We start from the raw sequence: 11,244 nt of genomic DNA, 5'->3' as shown, positions 1-11,244 counted from the left end.
TATTACATAGAGCAATATTAAGAGACCGAAACATATAAACAAAGGATCCTAAAATGTTAGGATCCTTTGTTTATATACTTACTTTGTAATTACTGTGGTGTAATTTTGTCACCAAAGCATTGGAAGTATTAACAAAGTTCTTATTTAACCTACAGCAGAGCATTACAACTAAGATTGTATTACAAATTTGAAAATTCGCCCACAATAATGCAAAAATGTATTTACTTAATAATTTATAAAGGAAAATTAAACAATATTTCTAACCAAAAGCTAATTTTATTTCTTTAACATAAAAATAAACTTATATTTATCATATGACGTGTATATAAAAACTTCAGTATCTTAAATACAATATTTTATTGTAAACAGCACTCTACAAAAATATTGCTTTAACACTTTACAGCCAGTTTCCTTAGTCCGCTTTTTCAATTGCTACTTCTGTCTGTAACTGAACATATACAGCTCCCTCCTTGGTAAATCTCTTAAACTGTTTTACCATTTCTTCCCCAAATACTGCTTCAGACGTTGGAGACTCAGCCAAACTCTCAATCACTGCAAACCTCGCTGTCTTCTCGAGCATTGTCGAGTCACTGTTTCTGTCCAACAGAAACTCCAGCAGTCCTGAAAGCCACAAACAGACATGTCAAAGCAGTAGGGGAGAGCAAACTGCAAACCTCGCTGTCTTCTCGAGCATTGTCGAGTCACTGTTTATGTCCAACAGCAACTCCAGCAGTCCTGAAAGCCACAAACAGACATGTCAAAGCAGTAGGGGAGAGCAAACTGCAAACCTCGCTGTCTTCTCGAACATTGTCGAGTCACTGTTTCTGTCCAACAGCAACTCCAGCAGTCCTGAAAACCACAAACAGACATGTCAAAGCAGTAGGGGAGAGCAAACTGCAAACCTCGCTGTCTTCTCGAGCATTGTCGAGTCACTGTTTCTGTCCAACAGCAACTCCAGCAGTCCTGAAAGCCACAAACAGATATGTCAAAGCAGTAGGGGAGAGCACTCTGCAAACCTTGCTGTCTTCTCGAGCATTGTCGAGTCACTGTTTCTGTCCAAAAGAAACTCCAGCAGTCCTGAAAGCCACAAACAGATACGTCAAAGCAGTTAGGGGAGAGCAAACTGCAAACCTTGCTGTCTTTTCAAGCATTGTCGAGTCACTGTTTCTGTCCAACAGAAACTCCAGCAGTCCTGAAAGCCACAAACAGATATGTCAAAGCAGTAGGGGAGAGCAAACTGCAAACCTCGCTGTCTTCTCGAGCATTGTCGAGTCACTGTTTCTGTCCAACAGCAAACTCCAGCAGTCCTGAAAGCCACAAACAGACATGTCAAGCAGTAGGGGAGAGCACTCTGCAAACCTTGCTGTCTTCTCGAGCATTGTCGAGTCACTGTTTCTGTCCAACAGCAACTCCAGCAGTCCTGAAAGGCACAAACAGATATGTCAAAGCAGTAGGGGAGAGCAAACTGCAAACCTCGCTGTCTTCTCGAGCATTGTCGAGTCACTGTTTCTGTCCAACAGAAACTCCAGCAGTCCTGAAAGCCACAAACAGATACGTCAAAGCAGTAGGGGAGAGCAAACTGCAAACCTTGCTGTCTTCTCAAGCATTGTCGAGTCACTGTTTATGTCTGATACATATGATTGATTTAATTTTGCCTTTTATAATTAATCCATCAGATGTTTTTTTGTTTATGTTTTAAAAAATGTGGTTCTGAAAATACAATTCAATGTTATGGCAGATTACAGTTTATTTCTTATTTTTATAAGTTTAGTAATTTAACAGTGGCGACGAGGTAAAAAGAAGGAGAAATGACTAAAGAAGAAGAAGAGTTACAAAAACTAAAAAAAGCTAGATCTATTATTAAGGGCCAATTTTCAAAGGGCAAAAGACTTGCTGAAGGTAACCCTACATTAACCGAACTAAATATAAAAATCAAGGCTGTGACTGAATACTGGGAACGTTACAAGCAGGTTCAGAATGGCATTGATTGTTTGACAGATGAAAACTATTTAGAACATGAAATAGAATACAGATGTAATGTGGAGGATGAGTATTTAAACCTTACAACAAAATTACAAGAAATGGTACACAATCTCAAAGACACAAACATTACATCTACTTCATCTCCAAGTGAAGCTGTTTGTACGGTTTCAAACTACACTTCAGGGAATATAAATTTCAATCCCTACCACCCTGATGAAACCATTTCAAATTTTGTGAGAAGATTAGAAGTGTTTTTACAACTAAAGAATCAAAGAGCTGATGATAAAACTAAAGTTTACACATTGCTACATGCTCTCACTCCCCAACTGCACCAACAACTGTACGATATTTGTGCTCCCAACGACCCGTTAGATAAAGATTACGACGAGTTAGTACAGCTTCTCAAGGATTTTATCGACCCGCAACCAAGCCAGTGGGCCTTGCAGCATAAATTTATTTCACGGACTCAACATGAACATGAATCAGTTAGTGAGTTCTCGGTGGCTCTCAAGAAGATGACAATTAACTGTAACTTCAATTGTGGTTGCAGTAAATCAGTTGCAGACTTATTTCTCAAGTTACAGTTTATTCGTGGATTGAAAGACATAGATATTCGGACTAAATTACTCCAAGACCGCGAGAAACACACCTATCAGGACATTGTGAACATAGCTTCGGCTATAGAGCTTGCCAAAGCAGAAAGTATGACTGTTAGCCGAACACGTACTGAACACATTGAATTAAATCAGGTTCAGCAAAGACATTCAAATGAAGAAAACACATCTAAGAGAGTCTCACCTCGGCCAAAATCTCTACTTAGTCCACGTTCAACAAATTCAGCCATTGAAAAGCTCAAAGGAAAATGCTATCGTTGTGGTTCACCCTCCCATCGTGCTAATAGCTGCAGATTCATAGATGCAACTTGTCGAAAATGTGGAAAAGTTGGACACATAGCTAGTGTTTGTTTGCAAAGTAAATCTCAATTACAAATGAAACCTGGACAACATCAAACTGAAAACAAAAGTGACTTGAATAGTGAGAATGAATATGAGATTAATGTAATTAGTGACAGAAATAATGACAAATTTATGGTTAACATCAACATCGAAGGCAGGACATTACCCATGGAATTAGACACTGGTGCAGCTCTTAGTACAATGTCTTACAACGAGTTTAAAAAGCTTGCCATCCCACAGAAAATATTTTCTACTAACATTGAACTTCGAACTTATACAGGAGAAACCATAAAACCGAAAGGAGTAACATTTGTTAAATGCACGTACAAGACTCAGAAGTTTGTTGGAAAACTTTACCTAATTGATCAAAACGTTGACGCCATATTCGGAAGGGACTGGTTGAGAGAAGTTAAATTAGATTGGGGTGAGATTAAAAGTCTTACAACGAGTCAGACTTCAAATCTAGGAAGCTCGTTAAGTGAATTTAGTGACTTATTTGATGGAAAAATTGGTGTTATACCTGAATATCTGGGACATTTTAGACTTACTGATGGCGCGACGCCAATATTTGTACAACCAAGACAAGTACCGTTTTCCCTAAGAAGTAAAGTAGAAAATGAACTTACGAGACTAGAAGAATGTGGAATCATAACAAAAGTAGATCATTCAGACTGGGGAACACCCATCGTACCTGTTGTCAAGCCGAACGGTCAAACACGGATTTGTGCTGACTATAAAGTGACTTTAAACAAAGTGATCAAAGACGAAAACCATCCATTACCCAGGATTGAAGAAATCTTCTCTCAAATGAACGGAGGAAAATTATTTTGTACCTTGGATATTTCTAATGCTTACCTCCACATGAAAATGGACGAAGAAAGTGCACACATGCAGACACTCAGCACCCATAAAGGTATGTACAAAGTAAATCGTTTGATGTTTGGGGTGAAGGTAGCACCATCTCTCTGGCAACAATTCATGGACAAAACCTTGCAGGGACTTTCTGGTGTACAATGTTTCTTTGACGATATTATCGTTCAGGGTAAAACAGCTGAAGAATTATTGGCTAGATTACGTAAAGTTCTAGAACGATTAAGAAACAATAACTTAAAGATGAACCGAGATAAATGCAAGTTTTTTCAAACGAGTATCCAATATCTTGGGCATGTCATTGATGCTCAAGGACTTCACAAAACCAAAGACAAAGTCTTGTCTATCATGAACAGCAAAAGACCGGAAAACATAAGTGAACTTAGAACATTTCTCGGTCTGGCAAACTATTACAACAAGTTCATCAAAGATTTAGCAACAATCCTCCACCCACTCAATAATTTACTGAAGAAAGGCAACCGTTATATGTGGACTTCAAAATGTGAAGAAGGCTTTCAGAAGGTTAAGTCGGAAATAACCAGTAACAATGTACTTGTCCACTACAATCCAGAACTCCCATTAGTGCTTGCAACCGATGCGTCTCCAGTGGGCCTTGGAGCCTGTCTTTCACATCGATACAGCGATGGAAGTGAGAGGCCAATTAGTTTTGCCTCACGCACTTTGACCAAATGTGAACAAAAATACAGTCAAATTGATAAGGAAGCAACAGGTATTTACTGGGGACTCAAGAAATTTTTCCCTTACTGCTACGGGCGAAAGTTCATTTTAGTGACTGACCATAAACCGTTAGTGTCAATATTCAGTCCCACCAAAACCCTTCCAACAATATCTGCTACAAGACTGTTCAATTATGCACACTTTTTATCAGGTTTTGACTACTCAATTGAATATAGAAGAACCTCTGACCATGCCAACGTTGACTTTTTGTCTCGTTTTCCTACTGAACATAGCACTACAAACTTTGTGGACGATTGCAGCCTTTTTCAACTTAATCAACTTGATTCATTGCAAATTGACAGTATGCTTATATCCAGAACAACTGCTCAAGATAAATATTTACAACCAGTACTACATGCCCTTGAAACAGGAGAGACGGTCGAACCTTTTGGTTTCCACGACAACAAACTAACACTACAAAATGGTTGCATATTCAAGGGCTACAGGATAATGATTCCAGAAGCTTTACAACACTCAGTGTTAAATGAACTACATGTTGGACATCTAGGCATGGAGAAGAAGAAAATCCTTGCTAGAAGTTTTTGCACGTGGAAAAGTATTGACAGAGATATTAAGCAAATGGTACGTACATGTAAACAATGTCGACTAAAACAAAATCAACCTGCAAAAGGACCGAATCATCCATGGCTGACCCCTCAAGGACCATGGGAGAGAATTACACATAGATTTTGCTGGCCCGATACAAGGTCAGTGGTATTTCATTGTTGTGGACGCCTTTACCAAGTGGGTTGAAGTAATCCCTACTAAAAACACGTCAGCAGAATGGTGTATGAAGGAGCTAAGAAAAATGTTTTCTACATTCGGCCTTCCTTTGGTCTTAGTTTCAGACAATGGAAGCCAATTTACATCTACAATATTTCGCCAGTTCTTATCTGCTAATGGTGTTGTACACAAAACTACAGCTCCCTACCATCCTTCGTCTAATGGACAAGCTGAGCGTTATGTCCAAACAGTAAAAAAATCACTGAGGGCAATGGAAGATGAGGGGGGAAAGATTGAGCTAAAATTATATAGGCTTTTGATGCAACTTCGACAATCTCCAAACACAACTGGCTCGAACTCATACAACTTAATGTTTGGAAGAAGTGTTCGAACTCACTTGAGCCTATTACTACCAGATAGCAAAAATGCACAAGAAGTTACACGAATCGTACGCAGACAATTTCAGGTGGGAGACAGAGTACAGGCTCGAGATTACACCAACTCAAGATACAAGTGGAGTTTTGGAACAATTATGGAAAAAGAAAGTTCGCTACTGTACAAAGTTAAAATGGACGATGGAAGTGTTTGGAGGAGGCATGTTGACCAGCTATTGAAATGTGGAGTTTAGGGGGGGAGAATTGATACATATGATTGATTTAATTTTGCCTTTTATAATTAATCCATCAGATGTTTTTTTGTTTATGTTTTAAAAAATGTGGTTCTGAAAATACAATTCAATGTTATGGCAGATTACAGTTTATTTCTTATTTTTATAAGTTTAGTAATTTAACAATGTCCAACAGCAACTCCAGCAGTCCTGAAAGCCACAAACAGACATGTCAAGCAGTAGGGGAGAGCAAACTGCAAACCTCGCTGTCTTCTCGAGCATTGTCGAGTCACTGTTTCTGTCCAACAGCAACTCCAGCAGGCCTGAAAGCCACAAACAGACATGTCAAGCAGTACGGGAGAGCACTCTGCAAACCTCGCTGACTTCTCGAGCATTGTCGAGTCACTGTTTATGTCCAACAGCAACTCCAGCAGTCCTGACAGCCACAAACAGATATGTCAAAGCAGTAGGGGAGAGCACTCTGCAAACCTTGCTGTCTTCTCGAGCATTGTCGAGTCACTGTTTCTGTCCAACAGCAACTGCAGCAGGCCTGAAAGCCACAAACAGACATGTCAAGCAGTAGGGGAGAGCAAACTGCAAACCTCGCTGTCTTCTCGAACATTGTCGAGTCACTGTTTCTGTCCAACAGCAACTCCAGCAGTCCTGAAAACCACAAACAGACATGTCAAAGCAGTAGGGGAGAGCAAACTGCAAACCTCGCTGTATTCTCGAGCATTGTCGAGTCACTGTTTCTGTCCAACAGCAACTCCAGCAGTCCTGAAAGCCACAAACAGATATGTCAAAGCAGTAGGGGAGAGCACTCTGCAAACCTTGCTGTCTTCTCGAGCATTGTCGAGTCACTGTTTCTGTCCAAAAGAAACTCCAGCAGTCTTGAAAGCCACAAACAGATATGTCAAAGCAGTTTGGGGAGAGCAAACTGCAAACCTTGCTGTCTTCTCGAGCATTGTCGAGTCACTGATTCTGTCCAACAGTAAACTCCAGCAGTCCTGAAAGCCACAAACAGACATGTCAAGCAGTAGGGGAGAGCACTCTGCAAACCTTGCTGTCTTCTCGAGCATTGTCGAGTCACTGTTTCTGTCCAACAGCAACTCCAGCAGTCCTGAAAGCCACAAACAGATATGTCAAAGCAGTAGGGGAGAGCAAACTGCAAACCTCGCTGTCTTCTCGAGCATTGTCGAGTCACTGTTTCTGTCCAACAGAAACTCCAGCAGTCCTGAAAGCCACAAACAGATACGTCAAAGCAGTAGGGGAGAGCAAACTGCAAACCTTGCTGTCTTCACGAACATTGTCGAGTCACTGTTTATGTCCAACAAAAAATCCAGCAGTCCTGAAAGCCACAAACAGACATGTCAAGCAGTAGGGGAGAGCAAACTGCAAACCTCGCTGTCTTCTCGAGCATTGTCGAGTCACTGTTTATGTCCAACAGCAACTCCAGCAGTCCTGAAAGCCACAAACAGATATGTCAATGCAGTAGGGGAGAGCAAACTGCAAACCTCGCTGTCTTCTCGAGCATTGTCGAGTCACTGTTTATGTCCAACAGCAACTCCAGCAGTCCTGAAAGCCACAAACAGACATGTCAAAGCAGTAGGGGAGAGCAAACTGCAAACCTCGCTGTCTTCTCGAGCATTGTCGAGTCACTGTTTATGTCCAACAGCAACTCCAGCAGTCCTGAAAACCACAAACAGACATGTCAAGCAGTAGGGGAGAGCAAACTGCAAACCTCGCTGTCTTCTCGAGCATTGTCGAGTCACTGTTTCTGTCCAACAGCAACTCCAGCAGTCCTGAAAGCCACAAACAGATATGTCAAAGCAGTAGGGGAGAGCACTCTGCAAACCTTGCTGTCTTCTCGAGCATTGTCGAGTCACTGTTTCTGTCCAAAAGAAACTCCAGCAGTCCTGAAAGCCACAAACAGACATGTCAAAGCAGTAGGGGAGAGCAAACTGCAAACCTCGCTGTCTTCTCGAGCATTGTCGAGTCACTGTTTCTGTCCAACAGCAACTCCAGCAGTCCTGAAAGCCACAAACAGATATGTCAAAGCAGTAGGGGAGAGCAAACTGCAAACCTCGCTGTCTTCTCGAGCATTGTCGAGTCACTGTTTATGTCCAACAGCAACTCCAGCAGTCCTGAAAGCCACAAACAGACATGTCAAAGCAGTAGGGGAGAGCAAACTGCAAACCTCGCTGTCTTCTCGAGCATTGTCGAGTCACTGTTTATGTCCAACAGCAACTCCAGCAGTCCTGAAAGCCACAAACAGACATGTCAAAGCAGTAGGGGAGAGCAAACTGCAAACCTCGCTGTCTTCTCGAGCATTGTCGAGTCACTGTTTATGTCCAACAGCAACTCCAGCAGTCCTGAAAGCCACAAACAGACATGTCAAGCAGTAGGGGAGAGCAAACTGCAAACCTCGCTGTCTTCTCGAGCATTGTCGAGTCACTGTTTATGTCCAACAGCAACTCCAGCAGTCCTGAAAGCCACAAACAGACATGTCAAAGCAGTAGGGGAGAGCAAACTGCAAACCTCGCTGTCTTCTCGAGCATTGTCGAGTCACTGTTTATGTCCAACAGCAACTCCAGCAGTCCTGAAAGCCACAAACAGACATGTCAAAGCAGTAGGGGAGAGCAAACTGCAAACCTCGCTGTCTTCTCGAGCATTGTCGAGTCACTGTTTCTGTCCAACAGCAACTCCAGCAGTCCTGAAAGCCACAAACAGACATGTCAAAGCAGTAGGGGAGAGCAAACTGCAAACCTCGCTGTCTTCTCGAGCATTGTCGAGTCACTGTTTCTGTCCAACAGCAACTCCAGCAGTCCTGAAAGCCACAAACAGACATGTCAAGCAGTAGGGGAGAGCAAACTGCAAACCTCGCTGTCTTCTCGAGCATTGTCGAGTCACTGTTTATGTCCAACAGCAACTCCAGCAGTCCTGAAAGCCACAAACAGACATGTCAAGCAGTAGGGGAGAGCAAACTGCAAACCTCGCTGTCTTCTCGAGCATTGTCGAGTCACTGTTTATGTCCAACAGCAACTCCAGCAGTCCTGAAAGCCACAAACAGACATGTCAAGCAGTAGGGGAGAGCAAACTGCAAACCTCGCTGTCTTCTCGAGCATTGTCGAGTCACTGTTTCTGTCCAACAGCAACTCCAGCAGTCCTGAAAACCACAAACAGACATGTCAAAGCAGTAGGGGAGAGCAAACTGCAAACCTCGCTGTCTTCTCGAGTCGCATTGTCGAGTCACTGTTTCTGTCCAACAGCAACTCCAGCAGTCCTGAAAGCCACAAACAGATATGTCAAAGCAGTAGGGGACAGCAAACTGCAAACCTCGCTGTCTTCTCGAGCATTGTCGAGTCACTGTTTCTGTCCAACAGCAACTCCAGCAGTCCTGAAAGCCACAAACAGATATGTCAGAGCAGTAGGGGAGAGCACTCTGCAAACCTTGCTGTCTTCTCGAGCATTGTCGAGTCACTGTTTCTGTCCAACAGAAACTCCAGCAGTCCTGAAAGCCACAAACAGACATGTCAAAGCAGTAGGGGAGAGCAAACTGCAAACCTCGCTGTCTTCTCGAGCATTGTCGAGTCACTGTTTCTGTCCAACAGCAACTCCAGCAGTCCTGAAAGCCACAAACAGACATGTCAAAGCAGTAGGGGAGAGCAAACTGCAAACCTCGCTGTCTTCTCGAGCATTGTCGAGTCACTGTTTCTGTCCAACAGCAACTCCAGCAGTCCTGAAAGCCACAAACAGACATGTCAAAGCAGTAGGGGAGAGCAAACTGCAAACCTCGCTGTCTTCTCGAGCATTGTCGAGTCACTGTTTCTGTCCAACAGCAACTCCAGCAGTCCTGAAAGCCACAAACAGACATGTCAAAGCAGTAGGGGAGAGCAAACTGCAAACCTCGCTGTCTTCTCGAGCATTGTCGAGTCACTGTTTCTGTCCAACAGCAACTCCAGCAGTCCTGAAAGCCACAAACAGACATGTCAAAGCAGTAGGGGAGAGCAAACTGCAAACCTCGCTGTCTTCTCGAGCATTGTCGAGTCACTGTTTCTGTCCAACAGCAACTCCAGCAGTCCTGAAAGCCACAAACAGACATGTCAAGCAGTAGGGGAGAGCAAACTGCAAACCTCGCTGTCTTCTCGAGCATTGTCGAGTCACTGTTTATGTCCAACAGCAACTCCAGCAGTCCTGAAAGCCACAAACAGATATGTCAATGCAGTAGGGGAGAGCAAACTGCAAACCTCGCTGTCTTCTCGAGCATTGTCGAGTCACTGTATATGTCCAACAGCAACTCCAGCAGTCCTGAAAGCCACAAACAGACATGTCAAAGCAGTAGGGGAGAGCAAACTGCAAACCTCGCCGTCTTCTCGAGCATTGTCGAGTCACTGTTTCTGTCCAACAGCAACTCCAGCAGTCCTGAAAGCCACAAACAGATATGTCAAAGCAGTAGGGGAGAGCACTCTGCAAACCTTGCTGTCTTCTCGAGCATTGTCGAGTCACTGTTTCTGTCCAAAAGAAACTCCAGCAGTCCTGAAAGCCACAAACAGATATGTCAAAGCAGTTTGGGGAGAGCACTCTGCAAACCTCGCTGTATTCTCGAGCATCAACTGCAGCAGTCCTGCAAGCCACAAACAGACGTGTCAAGCAGTAGGGGAGAGGTCAATAAAGGTCTGTAGGTAGATTGAGATTTACGATTGGCCGTAAGTATGCAGCCAGGCTAGTAGCGAGGTTCTGCTCTGTTCCCAACTCGACACCTACCAGCACGAGGTTATTGTACATTTTGAGGTACTGTAAAAGTACAGCGTAATTTTTTTTATCTATTTCGATCGTCAATTCAAATCTTATTGAGTAATTAGTTTTCGACTTTTCTACGACAATATTTAACGTTAACATGACATAACGTAGAGGCGTTGGTCAGTTTACAAGTTACAATCACAACGCTTAGACGTACGGTGCTCTGATACCATAACTTTCATTGGTACTGGTAAGGTTAGGTTAGGACTACGAATTGTTCGTGAGAACGGACCTAACGTGTAAAACAATCTTCTTGGTTTTCTACTTTACTTACTGTCTCACTTAACCTATGTTCATACGTTATGAACCTAAACTTCGTGTATTGGGGGTTCTTTACTTTATTTACTATAGTTAGGTTAGGGGACAGTCACGCCCGCCACATCGCTGGACACGTTTAGGAGACTCATCGGCCTGCACTCGCGGTGAGCGGCGTCTGCGTGAGCCCCGGCACTGCTGCGAGGTGGTGATTGCCGGCACTAACGACCTGGCAGTCGCGGTCAGCGGCATCTGTGTGAGCCACGACTCAAACAGAGCTTGTAGTATCAATTCTTAAAAAATCTAATTCAA

The 11,244-nt window shown here is 43.1% G+C and overlaps 1 protein-coding gene across 13 annotated transcripts in view; it reads right to left on the bottom strand.

Annotated features, from left to right (window-relative positions):
* Window positions 1-256: 256 nt before the first annotated feature.
* Window positions 257-11,244, bottom strand: part of LOC124360942 (26S proteasome non-ATPase regulatory subunit 5-like) — a 107,500-nt gene continuing 96,512 nt past the window's right edge. For 10 of the 13 annotated variants that reach the window (XM_046814966.1, XM_046814975.1, XM_046814977.1 and 7 more), the window contains one exon: window positions 257-621. In XM_046814966.1, coding sequence (XP_046670922.1) covers window positions 413-621 — 209 coding nt within the window. In that variant the 3' untranslated portion in view covers window positions 257-412. Of the gene's footprint in view, window positions 622-6,902; window positions 7,112-9,202; window positions 9,389-10,186; window positions 10,414-11,244 lie in introns of those variants that run through there. The other 3 variants (XM_046814971.1, XM_046814969.1, XM_046814970.1) reach the window with 3 other exon arrangements.

This window comes from Homalodisca vitripennis, chromosome 4 (genome assembly GCF_021130785.1).
Source record: "Homalodisca vitripennis isolate AUS2020 chromosome 4, UT_GWSS_2.1, whole genome shotgun sequence".
Taxonomy (NCBI): domain Eukaryota; kingdom Metazoa; phylum Arthropoda; class Insecta; order Hemiptera; family Cicadellidae; genus Homalodisca; species Homalodisca vitripennis.
Note: the sequence above shows the minus strand (reverse complement) of the source record. Positions and strands in the feature narration are given on the sequence as shown.